We start from the raw sequence: 25688 nt of genomic DNA on the forward strand, positions 1-25688 counted from the left end.
AGCTCGCAAGACTGGCGGAGGGTGGCAGGGAATGAAGAGGCTGGGACTCGTCCTAAAGGCCTAGTTTCCTGAGGCCCAGTTAACTCATGCCCACTTCCGGAGAACAGAAAAAGCCCCACGCTTCCTCCGGCTGCAGTGGACAGCTCTAGGATCAAACTTCCAGAACTTAGCTTGTACCTCGCCTACCACTTACCAGGTGTGTGGCCTGGGACCTGGCCTCAGCTTCTCTGTCTGGCTAATAATATCCTCTGCCTCACAAGGTCGTCATGAGGTCAAACAGGCTAATATGTGTTAAGCGCTTTATGGAGTCCTAATTAGGAAGGGAGAGTTGGGCTGGCAGGACCAAGGGAAAGCAAAAAGAGAAGGCAGATTAAGGTATACTTCTGCCTTTCTTCATGGTCCAGGACACATATCCTGCACAAATATTAGTAATACAATCTTCCTGCACCCAGCTATCACCAGACTCACAGTTAATAGAAAAATGCAAGTTTGCTCATTCAACCTTGGAGTTATCAGCACTACACAAAGCTCCCTTCAGTACACAGCACAAGCACCATTCTATGAAATCTCCAGTAAGCCTTTGTTTCCTGGCAGTCAGCTCCCTTCTTGCTGATCTGCCTGTTGCACTCTTACAATGTATTTTCCTACTTTCTCTAATAAATCTGTTTTTCTTTACCTACAACTGTCTTGGTAAGTTCTTCTTATGCTTGCAACACTGGTTCCAGATAGTCATTGCACACCTGTGACACACTTGTGCCTGGCATATAGTAAGTGCTCAATAAACATCTGTTAGCTTATATCAGTATTATCTATATTATAATGTGCTGTTGACAAAAGATAATCTATCCTTTGCATTGCTCCTCAAGCTTTATTCCATGTGTTATGAAAAAGGTTTTCATTTTCCAAATACAAACTATATTATATGTTATGCCAAACATTATGCCACCCTCTGCCAATGCTACCCCACCCTGAGATTTCATCAGACACCAGAGATGAATCATCTCCAAACTATATATTAGCATGAGATTGCACTGGGCACCCTGGAACCAGGGTGGTGGCTCTAACACCAGAAGGGAGAATATGGAGTAAACCAACCTGGTGGAGACAGGACTGACAGATTTGGCAACTGGCTGCCCATGAGAAATAAAATAGAGGGAGTCAGAGAGAAGCCTGAAGTTTCTAGCCTGGATGACTAGGGTGGCCACCAAAGGCTCAGAATGAAGGACAGGTCCACAGCTCAGAGAAAGGAGGCAGTTGCAGCCAGGGGAAGAGTGACGCCTCCCTCCACAAAGCAGGGTGAGATAACAAGAAAATCAAACATAGCTCTTTTATAAAGGCTTATGGAAAAGAATACACAACCAGATTTTAAAATGAGCAAAGGACTTAAATATATCTCTAAAGAAGATAAACAGTCGGCCGGGCACAATGGCTCACGCCTGTAATCCCAGCACTTTGGGAGGCTGAGGCAGGCAGATCACAAAGTCAAGAGATTGAGACCATCCTGGCCAACATGGTGAAACCTCGTCTCTACTAAAAATACAATAAAATTAGCTGGACGTGGTGGTGTGTGCCTGTAGTCCCAACTCCTTAGGAGGCTGAGGCAGGAGAATTGCTTGATTCAGGGAGGCGGAGGTTGCAGTGAGCCAAGATTGTGTCACTGCACTCCAGACTGGCGACAGAGCGAGACTCCATCTCAAAAAAATAAAAATAAAGAAGATAAACAGTCAACAAGGACATGAAAAGATGCTCAACATCATAATCACTAGAGAAATTATAATCAAAGCCACAATGAGATAGCACCTCACACTCATCAGGATGGCCACTACCAAAAAAAAAAAAAAAAAAAAAAGAAACCCAGAAAATAGGCCGGGTACAGCAGCTCACACCAGTAATCCCAGCACTTTGGGAGGCCAAGGCGAGCAGATCACCTGAGGTCAGGAGTTTGAGACCAGCCTGGCTGGTCTCTGCGAGGCAGAGATTGCAGTCAGCCAAGATCATGCCACTGCACTCTAGCTTGGGTGACAGAGCAAGACTCTGTCTCAAAAAAATACGAGCACATAAATGTTGGTAAGAATATAGGGAAACTAGAACCCTTGTATGCTGTTGGTGGATTATAAAACAGTATAGCTGCTATGAAAAACAGTTTAAAATTTTAAATAGAACTACCATATGATCCTGCTGGATTCCACTTCTGAGTATATATCCAAAGAAATTGAAAGCAGGGTCTCAGAGACATTTGTATACACATGTTTATAGTAGCATTATTCATGGTAGCCCAAAGATGAAAGCAACACAGATGTCCACTGATGAACGGATAAACAAAATGTGGCATGTATATGTATGAGTGTGTGTGTGTGTGTGTATGTCCCATATATATGGGATATTACTCAGCCTCAAAAATGAAGGAAATTCTAACACGTTACAACATGGATAAACGAAGGACATTACGCTGAGTGAAATAAGCCAGTCACAGGACAAATACTGTATTATTCAAGATACGAGGTATCTAGAATGGTCAAAGTCATAGACACATAAAGTAGAACAGGGGTTTCTAGGGGCTGGCAGCACAGGGAATGGAGAGTTGTTTAATGGGTCAGTTTCAGTTCCGCAAGATGAAAAGAGTTCCAGATATCGATTGCACAATAACGTAAATGTGCTTAACATGACTAAGCTGTACACTTTTAAATGGTTAAGATGGCAAATTTTATATTCTGTATATTTTACCACAATATAATCTTTTTTAAATATGTGGAGGGAAAGGTGGGGCTGAGGGAGGCAGGGCCCAAGGTTTGAACTCACAGAGAAGTCAGCATGTATAGGGTTAATAAAGGACTCAGCAAAAGTCACTCGGAAAGGCGGGCACAGGAGGAGGAGGAGCTGGTGAATCAGAGAGAATAGAGCTATTAGAAGCCTGGGGTGGTAGGAGTGAGAAGAGGATGGAGGGATTAAAAATAAGAAAATAAGAGGAACTGGGGTGAGCTGTCTGTGACCAGCTAGTGAAGTTCCCCAACGCGAAGAAGGGGAGTGCTGGCAACTCACACTCAGGCTCAGGCGTGTATTCCTCTCACCTTTGATTCTTTTTGGATAATGTCCTTGTAACAATCAATTCACTGACCAGTAACACTAAGCATTCTTTTTATTTTTTTTAATTTTATTCATTTTTGAGACAGGTCTTCCTCTGTCACTCAGGCTGGAGTGCAGTGGCGCAGTCACAGCTCACTGTAGCCTCAATCTCCCAAGCTCAAGCAATCCTTCTGCCCCAGCCTCCAGAGTGGCTGTAACTACAAATGCACACCATCACACCCAGCTAATATTTTTATTTGGAGTAGGAGCAAGGTCTTGCTACTTTGCCCAGGCTGGTCTTGAACTCCTGAGCTCAAGCGATCTCCCGTCTTGGCCTCCCAGAGTGCTGAGATAATAACAGGCGTGGGCCACCACCCTAAGCATTTCTTCTCATCTCAATGTTTTAATTTTTGTGACTGAGGTATTCTTACGGTTGTGCTGCCATGCATCTGAAGGATGTTGAGATGGCACAGCACTGCTAATGGTTGGGTGTTGCTTATCATGACACCAAGGAAAAATATCACCAGATAAGACATCAAAAGACAAAAACTTATATAGAAGGGACAAAATTGCATTTTTCACATTGGTTCCCAATCTCTCCTGATAATTTCCATTACAGAATACAGGTTGTTAGTGCAATGACAGAAGAGTCACGTAGATGGGACTATGCGTTTCTGTGTGCTAGGGAATGGGATAGTAACTTAAATTCACCAACATTCATTTAAAAATGTATTACTCAGTGAGCGAAGATCGAGCCACTGCACTCCAGCCTGGCAACAGAGCAAGATTACGTCTCAAAAAAAAAAAAAAAAAAAAAAAAAAAAAAAAGCATTACTGAGCTCCTTCCATGTGCCATGCATTTCCGGGCCCTAGAACAGAAATCTCAACCTAAGTCTCCTTCTTGGAGCTGGGTTGGAGATGTCACATTATCTGCTCTCATGATGACCGTAGGTTAGGAAAATCTCCAAACTACACAAGACAGATATAATCCCAAAGCGTTAGGGAGAGGGGAACTTGTGGCCGCTGTGGGACAGGTTCCAGGACCAGTGACAGCCACACGCTGCTGGGTGAGCAGGGGACAGGGCTCCCCAACTGGCAATGTGTGAGTGGCAGCGAGATTGGTCCCCTGCCCTCTGGGAAGCCAGAGCCCCCAGGCTGGTCATCTCCAGCTTCCAGCAACTGTGTTTTCAGTGTCTATTTGAACTATAAGGTGAAAACAGGTAAGAAAACACTGAGACAGGGTCAAGTTTGAAAAGCAGCCATGGAATTGGGCAAATAGAAAGTCACCGGCTCTCTGAATGAATGCTTTCTTTAATAATAGATAAAAACAAACTTCAGAGGATGGCCAGTGGGGAGTGAGGGAGGGAGAGGTGAGGGCATGAGATGAGGAGTAGAGAGGCTGACAGCAAGAGAGCCACGAGCTCCCCTGCACGATGACACGAGAGTGAAGCCCCAGGGAAGGCCACACGCACTCTCCCTACCTGCCTCGGGAAAGGCAGGGCGCCCCCTCAGGGAGCACAGCTGCTGGGGCCCGCGCCCTGGGGAAAGGCGTCAGCTTTGGTGCCAGATGCACCTGGGCCCCAAACTGGCTCCACCATTTGTTAACTTTGGCACTTAAGTTCCACGCTTCCCCTGACCCCGGGCCCCCATCTATCACATGGGGACCACCGCACTGGCAGAGGATGGATGCGGTGGGACTAAGTCAGCTGCGGGGTTGGGGGAGTTCCGCCTGCTCAGGCTGGAGGCACCTGGTCTTCTGCCCCACGCTGAGGGTCCTCACTTGCCAGAAGGGTCTGGAAACGACAGACACCAGGCCCCACTCTCTGGTCTGCGGAAGCTCCATATGTAGAATTCTCCCTGCTACCAGTTTACAATTGGCATTCTCACTTCACTACCTGTCACATCTTTCCCATTCCAGAACATTCACCATCCTGGTGGTTCTAAGAGCTGTCCAAGGTCTACAGCCTTCAATAGGTTTGTCCAGAGAGCCAATTTCCACTTTCCCTCTACTCTTCTCTCAACCAGAGGAACACCTCTGTGCACCTTTCCACTCCCAGTCACCTCCACACGACACACCCACTCTTCCCACACCAATGTCCTACTCCCCTCCATGCCCATGCCCCCGAAAACACCATACCCGCCCCCAACACATGCCCACCATGCGACCTCCCTACATATCACGCGTCCTCCCTACACACCAAACACCCTCCCTACATGCCACACACACCCTCCATATATGCCATGCGCCCTCCCCACACACACGCCATGTGCCCGCCCCACACACACACCACGCGCCCACCCCCCTCCACACCGACACCCCAGGTCCCCTCCACGTGGCCCATCTCTCCTCACCTGCACTCCACCACCACCCGTTTAAACTTCTTCAGCTGGCACTGCACCCAGGATGAGGCTACCTGTGAGTCAGGGCCTAAAACAGCACTCCGCTTTTTTTTTTTTTTTTTACCTTTTGAAGATAACTAGGAATTCTGTGAAGCCTTCTCCCTGGCATCCCTTCTTTGTTCTTTTTGGAGCTAGTTATACCGACTGTATTAGCACTGAAAAGAGTCCAACGTGGAAGACAGGAAAAGGCAAAAGCTCCCTCTCCGTTACCCTCACTGTCATTTGAGGGTGCAGATGCTCCCGGTCCCGTTTTAAATGCAGTTCTTCAGCTTCTCCTCATCTTCTGTAAGAGCTCTGATGCCCCCTACCTTCCACGGTGGGTTAGATTCTAAGGTGTGCACCAGGCTGTGGCCCAACAGATCCAGCAGAAGGCAGCCAGCCCCTACTAAGTAAGTGCATGTTGCTTCTCCAACCTCACAATTAACATGTAGAAGGCCAAGTCTCCAAAGCTCCATCTGCCTAGGAATCACCACCTCAGTGTCTGCTGAGCTTTCTCCAGCCTTAGCCCAACCACAAAGCAAAACTTTGCATTCTCGGACACCACCATTCTTCCCCAGCTCCAGAGGCCTCCGCGCCCTCTGTCGTTAGCATGCGCTCCTCCAGCCCAAGACGTTCTAGGACTCCCCTAAGAGGATCACCCCACTTTGAAATTTGCAGGGAAGGTCATGGAGACAGGTGAGGCCACTTCCTTCCCCTGGGTTACAAAAAAGTGATCAGATTTTGATGCCACTCCATGACTCCACAGAAATCAACTTTCCCTCGTTATCTGCAACAAGTTTTTCAGGTTTCGGTTTCACCTGACAACGAGGTCAGCCCCCAGACTCCCTCGGATCTTCTGCTGGCCATGCCCATACCAGGGGCCCTCTCCTCCCCAGCACTCCTGCGACAGTCCCCTGAGCTACCTTGCTCCCACCATCAGTTCCCAACAGACCTGGCCGAAGCCCTGGGATAGAATCAGCCCTAACCCACTTCCGAATTCCCTGGCTTTTTAAAAAAAAATCTCATCAACAGTAGCTCTGGCTTCATGAACTCACAACCCCATCAGGCAAAGCACAGCAAAAACCTTAAGTTGCTCATTTCCTCGGCATCCACCAAACCTCCTGATGGGCTGTCGAGGAGGACAGGTGTGTGGAGGGGTAGGGAGGCAGGGGAAGCTTGAGGACACAGGAAACAATGTCTAAAACCTTGTGGTCAGAAAGGGGACTTCTTAAAATATGTGACAGCAAACCCAGAAAACAAAGTTCTCCACCCACACTCCTACTGCAGCCAGTGTGGACACGGGAGGCTCCTTCAAGGGAGCGTCTGTCATGATGTCAGACACTACTTCTGATGTCAGACACTACGCCAAGCACTTTATGGCATCACGACAATCACATGTGTCAGGCAACGGAGGCCCACAAAGGTTGAGGAGCAGATCCGGGCAAGCTGGGGCACAGCTGGGCTTTGAACCCAGGGCCCTCCGATTCTAAATCCTGTGCTTGAACCATGCTGGACTTGGACCAGGCTGCCAACTGCACCCTCCTCTGCCCACCAAGGCAGCTGCTGCCCCAGACCCAAAGGTGGCAAAGGATTTCTGCTGCCGCCACTGTTACTTCACACTCACTGGCACACCACCATGACAGTCCATTTTGTCTTTAAAAATAACAATTGCTAAATAAATAGCAAAGTGAATGTGGCACGGCTCAACATCCCACCAGGAAGAGGGAAGGTGAAGACGGCCTGGCCACAGAGTGCTAGGAGAACGCAGGTGTGTGTTCAGGACTGACTAGTCATTTTCATTGACTGGGAGGAAACCCTTAGCCTCTGGTAGAATTTCCGTGGCCAAGAGGATGAGCCATGTGGGTAAGTGGAGTCCGGGAAGGCAGAGAACAGCAGCAGCCAAAGATTTCCACAGCGCGGGGAGTTGACAGGAATCACCCAGACCCACAGGAATGTGAGGCCGGGAGCCCTGGCAGGCAGCTGTGGGGTATGAGGGCGCCAAAACCAGTGTCTCGCTCTGCTCGAGACTGCTCCAAGCCTGGCATGTGCTTCCAGCAGCCAGCAAGGCAGGCGCGCTCAAGACTTAACTCAGCCTATTATTCCGAACCTTCAGCTCCTGGCTTTGGAAAGGAATGTGTCCTGTATAGGGCTGAACATATTAAATGACAGTATCAGCCTGAGAAAGCCTGTATTCAGTGCTGAGCTTGTACAGATGCTATTTACAGAACCACACACATGACGTCTTTAAGATGCAGAATCCTCGGTTTCCAAACTAGGCCAGTGGCAGAACTTGTTGGTTCTCCTTCCCTCCCTAGCCAGGAGAAGTGACTTCTATTTTTCCTTAAATATTTAACTGACACATAAAAGTATATACACTCCAGGCGTATGACGTGATGATTTGATACATGTACACACTGTGTAGTGATGATCACAATCAAATTAATGAACACATCCATCACCACCCACACTGCGCATGGAATACCCAGGATTTTGCTCACCTTATAACTGAAAGTTTGTACCTTTTGACCATGATTTCCCCCATCCTGAGTCCTGGCAACCACCGTTCTACTCTCTGTTTCTATGACTTCAACTTCGTTAGATTCCACATATAAGTGAGATCACGCAGTTATCTGTTTTTCTGTGAATGACTTATATCTTTACATTTGCGGGCTAAATGCAACTTTTAAAACATATTCAAACAAATCATCCTATGTCATCTCTTTAAATCCCTTCGTTGAAAGGAAACTTTTAAAATATACACAAATAAATCATCCTAAGCCATCCCTTCAAATGAGACCCAGACATGGCTCAGCAGATGTTCCAGAATATCACAGGCCAGTTCAGGACTCGTCAGTGGAGCAGGCCACAGGCAGGCAGAGGGCAGTTGTGAGCACATGGCTGCATTTCTGCTGTCACTTCCCTTATGAAAGACAAACAGGATGGAAGAAGAACGGCTGTGGCAGGAGGAACCAGAGGGAGGGTGCCAGCTGCATACGCTGGGCCAGTGACCACAGTTCCAATCCTCATCATCTGCCTTTCTGTAGATATATGCAGCCTTTACGCTCTGGTGTAAATCACTACCGGTGATGCTGGAATCAACACAACAAACATGCACAGGATGGAGAGCCACTCGGCATCAAAGAGGCTGGGTAACGTGTCCAGCTCCTTTGTGCCTCACTTCCTCACCCATGAAACGGGGAAAGAATAATGCCTTCCCTCTGGGCCTCAGTGACCACTGCAGTGATCCTGTGATGCAATTAACATTAAAGACACTACACAAAGCCAAGGTGTATCATTTCTGAGGTGTGAGTTTCAAATTCCAAAGCTGGTTCCTTTCCAGGTATGTCTTGGCATGGCGGCAGCAGCAGGAACCACGGCAAAAGAGGAAAACCCCGCAGCTCTGATGTCAAACCATTTCCCTGAAATGTGGGTCCTTGCTATTATCTTACTAACGTTCCCCACCCTCACCCCCTTCTTTGAAAACAAATACACCTTCCACTTACAAACCAAAAAGAGGCAGAGTGACGGAATGGTAGGTGGCAAGATTCTAAAGTCAACGGCAGGGTGCCATCCTAGCTCTACCAGCGCTAGCTGTGTGACATTGGGCCTTGGTTTGCTCATCTCTCAAAAGGGGATAATAAAGGTACCTAAACCTCATGGTTGTGGTATGGAATCAATGAGATTTTACACATACATGCACATATACACACACACACAGTTGTCGCCTCACTATCTGGTGGGGTGGGGTGGGGATTGGTTCCAGAACTTCTGAGACATCAAAATCTGTGAACGTTCAAGCCCTTTATATAAAATCATGTAGTGTTTGCCTATAACCAATGCACAGCTTCCTGTATACTTTAAATCATCTCTAGATTACTTATAATACCTAATACAACATAAATACCTTATACATCATTGTTATACAGGTTGGGCATCCCCAATCTGAAAACCCAAAATGCCCCAAAATCCAAAATCTTTTTTTTCTTAAGATGGGGTCTCTCTATGCTGCCCAGGCTGGGGTGCAGTGGCCATTCACAGGCGCAATCATAACACACTACAGCCTCTAACTCCTGGCCTCAAGGGATCCTCCCACCTCAACCTCCCCAGTAAGAGGAAATACTGACCTGCACCACTATGCCTGGCTCAAAATCTGAAACTTTTTGAGGGTCAACATGGTAGAGGTGGGCAACTCCACACCTGACCTTATGTGATGCGTTGCAGTCAAAACTTTGTTTCATGCACAAAATTATTTAAAATATTCTATAAAAGTACCTTTAGGCTATGTGTATAAGGTGTATAAGAAACAGAAATAAATCTCATGTTTAGACTTTGGTCCCGCCCCTAAAATAGCTCATTATATATACACAAATATCCCAAAATCTGAAACGCTTCTAGTTTTAAGCATTTGGGATAAGAGACAGGCAACCTGTACTGCATTAGTTTTTTTTCCTTGTGTTATTTTCTACTGTTGTATTATTATTTTTTATTGTTTTTTTTTCCCCCAATACTCTCAATCTGCAATTGGCTAAATCTGCAGATGTGGAACCCACGGATCTGGAGGGCCAACTGTGAGTGTGTGTAAAGCAAATGTGCAAGAGACAGCGAGAGCGCTTAGCATGCTGCAAGGGCAAGCACTTGCATATTGGCCATTATTACTCATTTTTAATTCCGGCTCAGGGAAGAGAAAGACAACAAACAGGGTGACCAGTACAACAGATGCATTTTTACAACTGTGATCCTCTGTCTAGACCCAAAACAGAGAACTGCCTTTGCAAAACTTACAACTGAGGAAATTATGACAGTGAGAGAGTTCAGACCTAACCCATTCCATCTTGCTTCTAACCTTTAAGCTGTCCTTGTTCATTCCTGGGCGTAGGATGAACTAGCCTTGAGAAGGAATTCAGTTTATGGTTTGACTCTGAAACAATACTGATAATAGCCTTTCCTGAAAAGACCTCCTTCTTACCTGGCAACCAGTCTGCTTTTGTAGGATTAACAAATTAGCTACTTAGAAATTAAGGTTTAGGGGTCATGAGGCCTCTGGCTCCAAGAGCCTAAATCTCCCCAAATTGTTCCTGGAGATAACATCACTACTGTAAAACCTAAGATCAGGGCTTGAGATGTTCTGCAGACCCTGTACTCAATGGATCAGCTGACACCACCCAGGTGGTAATCTGGCTCAACCAGTTCTGCGATCCCACCCAGGAGCAGAAGACCCCAAGAAAACCTCACTTCCACCCCCTATATTTCCATCTCCAACCTGACCAATCAGCACTCCCCACTTCCTAAGCCCCTACCCACCAAATTATCTTTCAAAACTCTGATCCCCAAATGCTCAGGGAGAATGATTTGAATAATAGTAAAACTCCAGTGTCCCATACAGCTGGTTCTGCATGAATTACTCTTATGCCATTACAAGTTCCTTGTCTTGATAAATCAGCTCTGTCTAGGCAGCGGGCAAGGTGAACCCACTGAGCAGTCACAAACACTGGAGCCAGAAGGCATCCTAGACAAGCTAGATCAGTGCTGCTCGAACTCTGTGGAGTAAAGGGCCACTTTTTGTTGGCTTTTTCCCCCCAATTCGACCAAGTTGTAGTCCTGCTGTGCAGAACCAGCATGCAGCTTGCTCCACGCGCAACTCCTCACGCGAGTTTAACACGCTCGTCTTGAGTGTTCAACACAATGTGTACAACTGGTTCTGCAGCAACATCAAATTCCTATAGACGTTTCCAAGTGCTTCTATACTTTCCTCATCATGGATTGTAGAGTTTGTGGGCCGATGAACCACACTTTGAAAGCATTGTTCTAGGCTATTCTTTCCTCCTGTCTGCAATGCCATTCTATGGAGCAAGGAACTGCTGATGAATGGCAGAGCTGTAAGTCTTTAAAAAAAAAAATTAGGCCCAGGAAACAGTAGAAAACTCAATCCCAAGTGAACACTAGGAACTCGCAGAAGTAGGACAGAAAAGGGAGTGAAAAGGGGCAATTTCATCAACGTAGCCCAGCCAGCACTGACCACACGTAGTCACACAGATCTAGAGATGAGAATTTACTTAGCACCAGCAGGGAGACCACAGCTTTGCAGCCCTTCCCAGGTGGCTTCCCTGACCTTGGGGCGGTCTTCCTTCCGCAGAGCCACAGCTTCCAGTTTGGCTTCGTACTCTGCTTGAACTTGGTCCCTCTTCTTCAACACACTCTGTGGGAGGCAGAGAAGAGAAGCATGTAACACTGAGTCCACAAAGGGGCCTCCCACCCCCAAGTGATTGCTTCTTTTCCCCCACGCCTCCCCAAATTGAGGCCTACCCCGGGCCCAGCCACGTGCTTCTAGGACAGTCTGGCCATGGCAGAAACTCTGGAGGAAGCAGGGGAAAGGAGGGAAGAGAAGAGAACCACTCCTGAGGCTGGGGTTTCTAGTAAAGTAACTAAACCCTGATGCTGAAAGGAAAGAAATTCTAGGAAAAGGCAAGTAGGGGAAACAGCACCCATCCATTTTCACACTGCTGGGAGGACTCTCCACTTCACTGTGGGCAGCCAGAGCCCAGCTGTGCAGCAATGTGGAGCTTTGCAGGCTACAATGCTAGATGTTCTCTGAAATCTTAAAGGAAAAGTCTAAGAGAACTCTTTACTCTTCAGTTCAGTGAGTGGACCCCTAGTGGACTGATCTGTTCATTGAATCATTCATTAGCCACTTACTAGTCCTCTACTCCGATCCAGGTGTAGAAAGAGCAGAGAGACGCACTCCCTACCTGAGGGGTTCAGTGTGACAGAGGCTCAGACACAGTATGTGTCTGTATGTGCTAAACGGGCTATACATGTGCAAGTCCAGAATTCCTAGAACCATGCAGCCAGCCCACCAGAGTGAAGGGTCAATGGGCCCCATGAGAGCCAGCCCAGGATGGGACAAGAGTGAGGCAAGCCAGGCACCCGGAGTGCAAAATGTAAGGAGACACCCCCTCTTTGGCCCATGCAGTACAACGTTGGCACCTGAGAGTGAATGCCCCTGTAAATCTGTGCCAGGGTTCCCCTTACTTCGTCTGAGCTCTGCTGCTATGAATCCACTAAGCAAAACAGAAAAGCTTCTAGTCGACCTTCCAGAAAAGTATCTGTTTCATCAACGGGTTTCTTTTTCCTTCCTTTAGTAGAATCACAAGTGGCAAACCAAGAGTGATGAGACCTTTCTTTTCCACTAACTCAAAGAAATAAATTGCTATGAAAGTTTTTAATCAGGCACTTTCCCCATAGGGGACCTTCCAGCAGAGTGTGGAGTCAGGGCAGGAAAGAGTCACTCCCTGGTTAAGCACAGGCACCCCGTGTCCCTGACTGTGCTAAAACGTGACAGGCAACTGAAGAGTTGAGAGTGCTGCGGGTTCAACCTTTTAATGGAATGTGTCAATACCGGGAACCTCAAGTCTTCCTCTGAAAAGTTTGCTTTGAGAAGTATTTTATCAAGAAATGAAAATGAGGTTAAAATTACAATAATTTTCCGTCAATTGCCACTCAGCTGTCTCCTAAGTGCCCTGACATTTCCTCCCCACATTCATTCATCTTTGAATAGGAATATTTACAGTGCTGTTCAATGGAACTTTGTGCTATCATGGCAATGTTTTATAACCTGCACTAATCCGGGAGCCGCTGCCTCCTTGTGCCTACTGAGCACACGAAACAAAGCTAGCAGGACTGGGGAACTGGGTTACATTTTCATTTCATGCTACTCATTTGAATTTAAACTTAAAGAGCCACATATGGCTAGTGGCTACCATACTGGATGACATAAATCTATAAAGTTAAAAAAAAAAAAAAAGTACTTTGTGGACTTCATATAGCCCAAAAAATAATCTAAATCTATTGGTCTGGTACCATCAGTAGTAAAAATCCTCTTCTCTACGGACGTGCAAATGTGGTTCCCCAAGGTGCAATGGACAGCAGGGTGGGGGCTGTTTCGGCTGCTTACCACTGGTGTGCACTTCCCTTCACAGGACGCCTAGCATCTTACTGGAAAAAACATCCAGTACCACATATCCAGACTAGCGCTTCCAGGAAAGAGCACGAGTTGTCCCAGTGACACACACTCTGTCAGTGTGGCAAGAACCTCCTAAGACAATGCCAGCACAGCCTGAGGGCATTGCTGGGGTTGCAAGACCCCTGGGACTGTGAGGGGTTGGGGGGAGATGCACCAACCCCACTCAGCTACAATAGTCCAAAAGCGTCTCCTCTCCCCATGCCCAAAACAGATGAGGGAGCCTGCAGATCCAGCCATATCCCTCCCTCCAGTTAGCCTGGGCCTGCCCTGGCCCACAGGAGAGGTAGGGTCTCTGTCTCTCAGTGTTATCCAGCGTGGCCAGAACACTGCCCTCTCGCGCAGGCCGACTGGAGGATCTGCCCTAACAGCCCTGCATCGCTGGACAGCACAAAAGGCTCCCAGTAACCCTGAAGAGGCGAACGTGCATCATCCCTTTTCTACAGATGAGGAGACCAAGGGACAGTGGCAGGCCCTGTTCAAGGCCACACCTGGCTCACGGCACAGCAGTGGCTCATTCAGGCTGTTCTCGCTGCCTTCCGGTATGTGGCTTCGCAGCTGGCCCACGATCCAACCACGCTAAAGGTTGGACAATGTGTTCTGAATCAAGACAAACTACTGACGACCGCCACCCTCACTGGGACGCCTTTGCATACTGTTGGTGATGTTCTGAGAGGATGGCTCCCCAGCCCAGTCTCTATTGATAAAATTGGTCAAACCAGCCTGGGGCTCTGAGATGAGGCCCGACCTGGCAGTGGGGTAAAGAGGCCATGAGAGGCCCCTCCATCATTGAATGACAAGCAGAAGAGAGTCATCATCTGAACTTCTCGCGGAACTTTATAGGGATCGGCATCCCATGGATATGACACATCAAAAAGGTGAAGGGCACAGTGAGAATTTCCTCCTCACGCTTCATGCCACCTGCCCTTCTCTACACACCCATCCCCACACTGCTTCTGCCCTGCCTTCATACATCTTCATTCATCTAGCCAGGGATGGGGATGGAGCAGAGAACAAATCACAAAACCATGTGGAGCTTATATTCTAGAGGAGAGGCAGACAAGAAGCAAGTAAAATATACAGTAGGTAGCTCTGGGCATTAGGAGGAAAAATAAAACAGGAATGGAAGGTGAGTATCAAGGGTTTGGGGAAGGCAAAATTGTACATAGGGTGCCCAAGGAGGGCCTCACGCTCACAAGGTGACTTTTAATTAGAGACATGGAATAAATTCCTCTCGGACACTTATTTTTTTAAACATTAGAACATTTTGTTGCAATTTCAAGTGGTCCTAATAATCTGGAACTTTACTATCTCTATTTTCCAGTGAAGAGAAGACAAACGACTCTTTTTTTTTTGAGACGGAGTCTCTGTCGCCCAGGCTGGAGTGCAGTGGCGTGATCTCGGCTCACTGCAAGCTCTGCCTCCTGGGTTCCCGCCATACTCCTGCCTCAGCCTCCCGGGTAGCTGGGACTACAGGCGCCCACCACCATGCCCGGCTAATTTGTTTTTTTTTGTATTTTTAGTAGAGACGGGGTTTCACCGTGTTAGCCAGGATGGTCTCGATCTCCTGACCTTGTGATCCGCCCGTCTCAGCCTCCCAAAGTGCTGGGATTACAGGCTTGAGTCACTGCGCCTGGTCGAAAAATGACTCTTTAACAAATAAATTACAAGGAAAAATAAATGGATAAAGAAGGATTTTTTAATATTTAAGAAACATACCAATCAATGTATAGATCCTGTCTGGATCTCAATTTGGAAACATAAACAGAAACTGTGTCTGAGACAAAATGGGGAAATCTGAACACTAACTGGATATTTAAACATAATTAGGTAGTCCTTAAAAAAAAGTTTGTATTTTAGAGATACGTACTAAATGTTTCTGTACGAAATAATATGATTTCAGGATTTGTGTTAAATTAAACCACGGGGTGGGAGTTGGGAGCAGCATTAAGAGAGAGACAGAACCAGATGAGTCACGAGTGGGCAACTGCTGATGCTGGCTAGGATACGTGCAGGATGGCTGGGATCCGCGCAGGATGGCTGGGATCCACCTGGGATGGCTGGGATACATGTGGGTTTATTGCTTTCACTCTATTTTGTGATATGTTTGAATTTTTCTATAATAAAAAGGCTAAACAACAGAAACATCCAATAGATGATATCTGTCATCCAAATGTTTGTAACAAATTAATAACAGTCATTAAGAGGTCTATAGTTACGTCATCCATGAAATATTAATCAAACAGTCTTTATCTACAAAGACAAAACGTTTAGAAGAGTTGGATGACAGATGCATTCTGTGGTTTGGCTTTGAACATCTGCACTGGATTTGTCCCAAGAAAGACCACAGTGGTCAGTATTTACAGGAAAGCGCAGCGTCCCTTCCCTACCCCTAGACTCTTGCAAATGTCTTCCCCTGCCAAGGCTGTGGGCTCACAAACTATGGAAGGGGGAAAGGCAGAAAAAGAGCCCCAGCGCCAAAGGTCAGCAGCTACCAAAAAGCCTCTTCAAGCCCATCAAGTTTTTCAGCTTCCAAGCTTTGTGGAAGAGGGACGCTAGGATGCAGGGCTGGGAAGAGGATACCAAAGCAGCAGGAACAGCTCCGCCCCCCGAAGAGAACAGCAGGATGGGTGGTTCATATTCCTGTAGGCCAGGGCTGACGACCCAAGACCCAAGTGGAATTCATGTAGAGTAATGGGTGATCAGTAACAAAGAACAAATGAGAATAAAAATAAAATACCCACATAGTCCTGCGGCTTAGGGCAGCCCTCTAGAAGGGCACTTTCCTGCAGGCAGGAAAACGAGTCTGATTTGGTCCTAGTTGTATCACCAGCTCCGGTTAAATGACTGAGTTCAGGTTACCCCTTTCAACATGCTCCTTTTACATATTCATTCTATGGAAACCAGGACCACCTGTGATTTAGATGTCCTGGGGCAATGTTGGTAATACTGAAACCACACATTACCCTCATTTTAAGAGATATTTTTACATACAACTTGGAAAATTTAAAGGAGGGGGAGAAGTCATACATAATCTCATCACGCAGAACAACCAGTAATACATTATTTCTTCCCTTCTGGTCATTTTCCTTGAATGGCTTCTTTGATACTTCCCGTTTCTGTTTCTCTGCCTGCACACTTGTTATTCAGATGGTCTAATCCTCTAATTTTCATATTTTTTTCTTCAATTCTCTTTTGGTTTCTTTTCATACGTGACATCCTTAACTTTTTCTTCTAACTCTTCTATTAATTTTTTTATTCCTATCATGGTTTTAATTTCCAAGAGCTCTTTGTTCTCTGAATTTTTAAAAATTATTGTTTTATGGCTGTGATATCTTCTCTTTTGGAAAATATTAACAATTTTTTTCCGGAAATTTTCTTCTCCATCAGTGTTTCATTCGGTAGGCTTTTTCTTCTTTGTTTTTACTTCTGATATTCATATTCAAATCTTCCCTTACATATCTGTCCACTCATCCAAGAGGGAAACTCCATGGAAATCGATTGAAAGCTCTCTGCACAGAGGGCTTGCTGACATTCTCCATAGGAGACTCGGCTGGGTCCTTTCATTGAGGAACCACCCTGGCTCTCCACCGCCAGCCAATATCCGTATCTGTGGGTAACTTCTCTTGGCCCACCGAGATTTTCTAGAAAAGGCTCTTTTCCTCCTTGCATGGAAGATCTAAGGCAGAGAGCCAAGCAGGAGAAGAGTCCCAACATCAGTAATCTTTCACTGAACACCCTCAAGTGTGCCTAGAGTCTTTTGGTCCAGAGAGGCCCCCTCCAGAGAATTGACCCCCAGTTCTGCCAACATGGAGAAGGAAGTGGCCCCTGTGTGAGCAGAGAGGAGAGGATCGGAAGCTAGGATTCTTAAACAGACTCTAGATTTATTCTTCTCTTCAGCTCTACCTCAGTCCCAGAGGGGCGTGGTGCTGCCAACTCTTGACCCTTTTGGAGGGTTCCATGGTGTAAACCAGGTGACTTCTCAGTTATTTCCCCCACAGTCGGTTTCAAAATCAGCTTGAGTCATTTAGTACTTACCAAAATTGTACTGCTATTGCCTCCTTGCCTGTTGCTCTTGTCTGTGGGCTTGTGACATTTTTCAAAATCCTTTTAGTGTCATTTTGGTGAAGTTTACATGTGTATTCAGTCTGCCATTACTGGGAATCTCAGAGTTTTCATTTTAATATTTTTCTAATTTTTAAAAAATCCTTTGAAATCATATATATTTCACATCCTGCTTCTTCACATTATTTTAGCTGCAAGAAATTAGCCACTCTGTATAATCTCTTTTGTTCAGGAAAGGGGACATTTTTTCCCTGACAACTCAATCTTCCAGAAAACTCTTCATTCCGGTTTTGGAGAGGCACCGGAAATGGCCAACCTACAGCACCAACTGGTCGCGTTCCCGGAGCTTGACTCATTGGCGCCACCTTGTGGTCCTGTGGGGAAGAGGTGGGGAGGCTGAAGAAACCTGACAATTTAAACCGACTTTTGAAAAGGACTACCCCGGAATGTTGTGCAAGTTATCTCCAACTGGAAGACAAACGTTGTCTTTAAACCAAAACTTCTGCATCCACATCTCACACTTGTAATCTCGATTACCAACAATGTCCATATTATTAAATCCAACAGATATATTTTGCTGCTTCTTAAAACATTTATCTTGGCTTCATGGAGGCAATCCTCTACTTCTTTTCCCTCCGGCCACACCAACCCTTCCTTCGTGGGCTCCTTTGCTACTTATTCTTTCCTCTTAAGGTGACAGACCAATAAATATTACCATGCCACGGGCGCAGGCCTTGACACTCTACGCACCTCAATCACATCTCCTCATATGATCTCCATCGGTCTCAGAGGTTTAAACACCATTCATACACTAATGACTCCCAAATTTCTATTCCCATTCTGGACTAACTCATAACCAACTGCCACGATATCTCCACTTTAATGATTAGGGGGCATTCTGAACTCCACATGCCCAAAACAGTGGACTCCCAACTGCTCCAACCTGTTCCTCCCTGGATCCTCCCCGTCCCAATAAACAGTACTGCTATCCACCCAGCTGCTAAAGCCAAAAACCCCAATTCCTTTCTTATTTTGCATCACTACAGCAGCAAGTGCCACTGGCCTGTCATCCAAAATATACCCCAAATCCACCTACGTCTCTACTACTGCAGTCCAGGCTCCACCACCTAGTTTTCTGCCCCTGGCTCCCTGTGACAGCCTTCTCAATGGTCTTCCCAACCACTACTCTCATCCTCTACAATCTATTCTCCATAATGTAGCACTAGTTGTCTTCTAAAAGTAAAAATCACATCCTGTCATCTCCCTGCATAAAACTAAATGGCTTCCCTTCTAGTCCTTAGAATAAAGTCCAGACTCTTGCTAGCCTTTAAGATGGTCTTTAAGATGCTACTGCATTTGGGAGGCCGAGATGGGTGGATCACGAGGTCAGGAATTCAAGACCAGCCTGACCAACATGGTGAAACCTTTGTCTCTACTAAAAATACAAAAAATTAGCCGGGCGTCGTGGCGCGTGCCTGTGATCCCAGCTACTCAGGAGGCTAAGACAGGAGAAATGCTTGAACCAGGAGACGGAGGTTGCAGTGAGCCGAGATCACGCAACTGCACTCCAGCCTGGGCAACAGAGTGAGACTCTGTCTCAAAAAAAAAAAAAAAAAAAGCTACTGCAGGACCAGGCTCCTACCTCTCTTTGACCTCACCGCTTACCACTTACTCCTTTGCTCACCGGGCTCCACTCACATCAGCTTTTCTGATCTGCAAAGACTCTGAGCTCATTTCAGCTTTCAGACCTTTGCCCTAGCTGCTCCCCTCTACCTAAAATGCTCCATCCTCTGACCCTTGCACAGCTCCTTCCCATATGTCATCCAAGTCTCCAGCCACAGCCTTCTTCATCCACTCTTACTTCAGAACCTCATCGCACCCCAGTCATTCACCAAGACCCCTGATATAAGCATGTGCATTGACATAAATCTCTTAAAAATAAGATGTACAATGTGCGATCATTGTATATTTGCAAGTGTTGCAAATTTACCAAATTGTCCAATTCGATTACATACTTGCTGACCCCCTTCTATGGATAAGGCCGTGTGGGAAACAAGATGGTCCTGCCCAAATCTTCATGAATAAAGCTTTTCCAACACTTGGCCTGGTCATGACAACGCTAATACTCAAAAGGCACTGCCAGAAAAGTGGTGAGGACTTCAAAAGGCTGTCTTTCAGTCCATCACTACCCTAATTTCATTTTACACACACATAGTTTACAGAATGTGAAATCCTACATAAGGGCTCACCTGTGGATGTCTGCAAGGTATTTAACTCGAGTCTGGGCTTAAGGGTAACTAACTTTTGGTACCCTCCTGTCCCCCACACACATAACCTTGTGACACATGCCTTCAACCGTCTTTCCAGTACAAGCTGTTCTCATTGTTCACGGCTTAAACTCACATTGTTCCATTTGTTCTGAGTGCCTTGATAATGGCCCTGTTTTTCTACGCTCTCTACCTCCAAAGGGAACAGAACATACCTAGCCACAACTGTCCTGAAAGAGATACAACTGGAGGCCAGGCTTGAAAAGCCTGAAGTCACCCAGTTTGCCTCTTGGCAAGTAGTAAACACACAGCTACAAGCTGATTGGTCACTAAGGAGTATAGTCCTGTGGCCATGCAACAGAGAAAGATTTACCCACAAGCGTCTGTTTCTTCGTGTCAACAATGAGCAAATGAAACAGATGATCCTAAACGCCCTTTCGAACTCAGAGAGGAACCCCAACCACAGCCCCACCAGGACAGGACTTCGATAAGCCCTGGCATTTTCCCATCCGGGGATGGATCAGCCCTCCACCATGTCAAATTCCTAAGGCACAGACCACTACCTCCAAATGATGAAGACAAACATTCACCATTAGGTTCCCTCAAGGCCATGATGAAGACAGACTGACAGAACCTCACCACACCAGTAACTCCTCACCAAAACCAACCCAGGACTTTCTCAGCTCTGAGGACCATTCAGCAGCTGATGAAGAACGGGCCACAGGCCTGGTGTGGGGGCTCAGGCCTGTAATCCCAGCACTTTGGGAGGCCGGGGCGGGCAGATCACTTGAGGTCAAGAGTTTGAGACCAGCCTGGCCAACATGGCGAAACCCCATCTCTACTAAAAATACAAAAATTAGCCGGGCGTGGTGGCATGAACCTGTAATCCCAGCTACTCGGGAGCCTGAGGCAGAAGAATCGCTTGAACCCAGGAGGTAGAGGTTGCAGTGAGCCAAGATCGTGCCACTGCATTCCAGCCTGGGCGATAGAGCAAGACTCCATCTCCAAAAATAAAAAGAACAGGCCACAGCCAGGCCCATGGCAAGTCCTCTGCTCCACGTTTAGCTTCCACACTGCACAGCAAAGTCTGCCCTGCTTATGTTTCAAAAATCAGAAAGCCACTTTGGAAATGGAACTATATGACTCTCTTGGAAAAAGAAAATATACTTAAAAATTCTTAAAGAGCAGCAATGTGAAAAGGTGAGGAAAGCCACTTAAGACACCTATCATTCTCCTGGTGTCTTTAGTACCAGCCACACAGACCCCAACAACTCTAGACACAGTCTTTGTTTTGCCATCCAATCACTCCTATCAAGGCCAGGGCACTCCACAGAGACGTTTTCCTGGTGAAAAGAGGAGGAGCAGGTGGCCCTGTTTCTTATTAATTGGACTCAGCTCAGCTACTATCAGGGATAGAGCTTGGGTTTCAGAGACTGCCAGTCCACACTTCCTCTTTTCCACGCCCTTCCCCAGACAAGACTGTGTACAATTAATTCCATTCGCTCAGCCTGATTGACCTGATTTTTCAGGCTCAGTAAACAAGAAACTCAATACATATGCCCCACGCATGGGGGGTAAAGAAAGAGCAAACAAATGTTTATTTGATATCTAACTTAAATTACATAAGCTTATGTCTCCCAGTGTAATAATGTTTTATAGATGCCAGATAAATCCTTGCTATATGACATTTTTAAATTGTGCTTCAAATACAAATATATACTAACTACTAACATACTTGCCACAGGCAAAAACAGAGTAATCTGTACTATAGTATCCCAGAGCTGTGATGCACTGGATTTTTCATCTGGCAAGGTTAAGAGAGTATTTGATGAAGGGTGTGTATACGTAAGAGACAAATTCAGGGACACTCTAGGAACTGGAAAAACTTAGTTTTGTTTATAAGAACAGATACCGGACAGGCGCGGTGGCTCACGCCTGTAATTCCAGTACTTTGGGAGGCCAAGGCAGACGGATCACGAGGTCAGGAGATCAAGTTCCTCCTGGCCAACATGGGGAAACCTTGTCTCTACTAAAAATACAAAAATTAGCTGGGTGTGGTGGCGGGTGCCTGTAATTCCAGCTACTCGGGAGGCTGAGGCACGAGAATCACTTGAACCCAGGCGGAGGTGGTTGCAGTGAGCCAAGATCATGCCACTGCACTCCAGCCTGGTGACAGAGTGAGACTCCATCTCAAAAAAAAAAAAAAAAAAAACAAGAACAGATACCATTAACTTGATAAGTGAAATATTCTGGTTCATTTTAAGGAAGTCAGGATGGCTTTCTATACTTGTTTCGGCCATAGGATCAAAAATTCAATGTGTATATCCCAATTTTTTTTTAAACAAAAGTCAACGTGATACAGGAGATTGAACTGCAAATTCACAGCCAGAAGTTTTGGTTTACAGCCTCAGTTCCAATAATTTCTAACTAGTGGTCTCAGGCTAATGATCTCACATCTGACTTTATCCTATCACTGCCATCATTTCCAACTTATAGATAAGGAAATTCATACCATTTCCCTGGTCACTGAGAGATCCAAATTCAATCCTGCCTTTGAAAGTGTTTTATTAGCAACTTTATTGCACACATATGAGAATGGGATTCACCAGAGGCTCCATTTTCCACTGTCCACAGTTTAGTACATATCAACCCTTCACACCTGATGGGACAAGATGGAACAAGGAGAATGGGTATGTGGCAGTTTGTCACTATTCTCTGTCCTTTGGCAAGTACTTCAAGTTTTCCACCATAGTTTGTTTTTATAACTAGTTGATTCATTATTTTTTATTCCTCTTCTCAAGCTGTACAATGTTTTCACGGATCTACGATCTTTCTGGTTTTACATTTTTACAACCCAATGTTGACTGACAGGTTTCTCTCTGGAATTCAGGTCAGTCCCTATTCGGGTCTTTCCTCATGGGATGCCCTAGACCTGCTCCAAAGACAGATTAATCATCTAGAGGTCTCCTTTGGGAAGTAGGAGGGTGCTATTTAGAGGCGGGCTTGTTCAACACTGAGCCACGTATCTTGTTCTATTGGTCATAAAGACTGAGCCTTTCACTAATCAGTGCCACCATCGCTGGAGTCTCCTGAAGGGATGTTCTCCAGTCAGTCTATGTGCAGACTGGGGAAGTTTCTGGTGTGGGCACTGGCACATTTCCTCCTGCATTACACTCCGGATTCTGCATACAGAATTTGAGGCCAAAGATTTTTTTTGTCCTCACGGTTCCTCTTCTTGTTCACCACTGCTAGACCAAAGCCATTCTCACTCTTGTTCCTTTTATATACCATCTGCCCCTCCCTATGTTTTAAAAAGCTTTCAAATTCTTATCACTTTTGTTCTAAAATTCCACAATAACACGCTTTGGGTTGGTGATCTTTTCAATCCTTTTGCTGGGCAATTATCAAGACCTTTTAATCAGGCGATTTATGTCTTTGGCTTTGGGGGATTTTCTTGTATAATTTCTTTTACAATTTCCTTCCCTCAGTCTTCCCTGTTCTCTTAGGAACTCTTATCAGTCAGATGTTGAACCTTTGGGATTAATCCCCTATGTCTCTTTTCTTTCACATTTTCAGTAGTTTTGCATTTCTGTTCTATTTTCCAACTACTTTTGTTTTGTCTTATTTTAAGATTTCTTCAACTTCACCTTCCAACTTTATTATTCAGTTTTATTTCAGCAATCATGTTTTAACTTCCAAGAGCTCTAATTATCTATTACTGTTCCACGGCATCCTTGTTCTTGTTTCACAAACATTATATCTTCTTGAACTCTCAGAGAAACTAGTAACAATTTCTTCCCAAACTTTTTGTTTAATTCATGTACTTGGTTCACCATGTGTTCCATTTATATGTCCATGATGTCGGTCCACATGTCTGATCCTGCCCACCCAGGAAGAAGGAAACTTATATCACATGCAAACAGGCAATAATCCATTACTTTCTGATAACTGCTATTACAAAGAAAGTATACAAATACACAAGAAGCAAGTCAGCTTACCTTCATGGAGTCAGAGTATAAAATATATTCCCTGAGCACAGGTAGGAAATCTTCTGTCATGTCATCTGTCAGCTCTTCTAAGGCTGTAGAGCAGTTCCCAATGCAAGCTGATACACCCTCCAGGGGTTCAGCCAGCTCACCCTCCAAGGTGCTCCATGTGGAGTATACAGGCCCGTATTCTCTCAGCTCCACAAGATACTCTGAACGGGGAAGAGAAACCAATGAAAATCTGGCTGGGTAGCAGTCGCTGCTATTACTAACTCTGTAATCACCACAGCCAAGAGATCTCTACATGAACATATGTTTCTTTGGCCATTCACTCACCTGATCTCACTCTTCTTTAAACACAACACTGTTTCTAGCACAACTGCTTAAAACTCTGACAGCTCATGTTACATCAATCCATTCCATCCCATGGATGGGAACGCCATGCCGCTGGATAATGGGCCTTACGGGGAAAAGCAGTAGCAGCCACATCCACCAAACATCTTCAAAAATAACCACTCGCCGGCCAGGCGCGGTGGCTCACGCCCGTAATCCCAGCACTTTGGAAGGCTGATGTGGGTAGATCACAAGGTCAGGAGATCGAGACCATCCTGCTAACACAGTGAAACCCTGTCTCTACTAAAAATACAAAACAAATTAGCCAGACATGGCGGCACACACCTGTAGTCCCAACTACTCTGGAGGCTGAAGCAGGAGAATGGCTTGAACCCAGGAGGCAGAGGTTGCAGTGAGCCAAGATCGCTCTACTGCACTCCAGCCTGGGCAACACAGCGAGACTCTGTCAAAAAAACAAACAAACGAACAAAAGAAAATAACGCCTACCCATACTGTGAAGCAGTATTTTTTTTTTTTTTGAGACAGAGTCTTGCTCTGTCGCCCAGGCTGGAGTGCAGTGGTGCGATCTTGGCTCACTGCAAGCTCCGCCTCCCGGGTTCACGCGATTCTCCTACCTCAGCCTCCCAAGTAGCTGGGACTACAGGCACCTGCCACCACACCCGGCTAATTTTTTGTATTTTTTTAGTAGAGACGGGGTTTCACCGCGTTAGCCAGAATGGTCTCGATCTCCTGACCTCATGATCCGCCTGCCTTGGCCTCCCAAAGTACTGGGATTACAGGCGGGAGCCACCGCATCGGCCATGAAGCAGTATTTTAACATGCAGCGGAGGCAGAGTTTCATATAGGTTTAGGGAGATGTTTTTAAAGGTTAAAAAAAGAAATCAGTCACAATGGATAAACAATGGCATTTTACGAAACATTTTGATACAAGAGATGTGGTCTTACAGTGGCAGACTCACTCTCTCCCTCGGTGGTCACCTCAGCCCCTTGGATCCCATCAGAATTTACTCCGCACCATCCTTAGGTGTGGATGGTGTTCAAAGCTATCTCCAAAACCTATGGGCCCCACATGGTATCATCAGTGGATCAAGTAAAGGAAACAAGTACAAGAAATGAGAAAAAAAAATGTTGATTTATTTTGTCCCCCATAAAGAAAACCTGGCCCATCGCTTGTCACCAGGAGTCTTGCCATTTCATCATGGCTTAGCAACCAATGAATGGCAACTGCTGCGGAACCCTTCTCAACGTGCTTCCCATGCCAGTGCGATCATTTACACTGTTCACCTCTGTCCACCCCACACGTATGTAAGGAGACAAAAGATCCCAACAATCTGGGATGCGGCAAAGCAGGTGGCCCTGAGAGGGGTAGGAAGGAAGTGGAGGCAAAAACTAGGAAGGATCAATACAGGCCCCGGCAACTCCCCCATGCAGGAGGAGTGGGTTTAAAATGAACCAGGATGGAGTGGGTGAGTCAATCACACGTCTGAAGATTCATCAGGGTCGTAACTTTGGCAAACATAGGTCCCCATGCTGTCCTTTTGAACCATCTTTCTGCCA

The 25688-nt window shown here is 46.0% G+C and overlaps 1 protein-coding gene across 4 annotated transcripts in view; it reads right to left on the bottom strand.

Annotated features, from left to right (window-relative positions):
• SNX30 (sorting nexin family member 30) overlaps positions 1 to 25688 on the bottom strand; it is a 125032-nt gene that overhangs the window by 13721 nt on the left and 85623 nt on the right. For all 4 annotated transcript variants that reach the window (XR_004443609.1, XR_004443610.1, XM_033237785.1 and 1 more), the window contains exons 6-7: positions 23790 to 23989; positions 11552 to 11638 (exon numbers count right to left, since the gene is read on the bottom strand). Coding sequence is in view for 2 of the 4 variants with exons in the window: in XM_033237785.1 (XP_033093676.1) it covers positions 11552 to 11638; positions 23790 to 23989 (287 nt within the window). In the remaining 2 variants the exon portion in view is untranslated. The remainder of the gene's footprint in view (positions 1 to 11551; positions 11639 to 23789; positions 23990 to 25688) is intronic.

The sequence above is a fragment of the Trachypithecus francoisi genome, unplaced genomic scaffold (genome assembly GCF_009764315.1).
Source record: "Trachypithecus francoisi isolate TF-2019V2 unplaced genomic scaffold, Tfra_2.0 Lachesis_group16, whole genome shotgun sequence".
Taxonomy (NCBI): Eukaryota; Metazoa; Chordata; class Mammalia; order Primates; family Cercopithecidae; genus Trachypithecus; species Trachypithecus francoisi.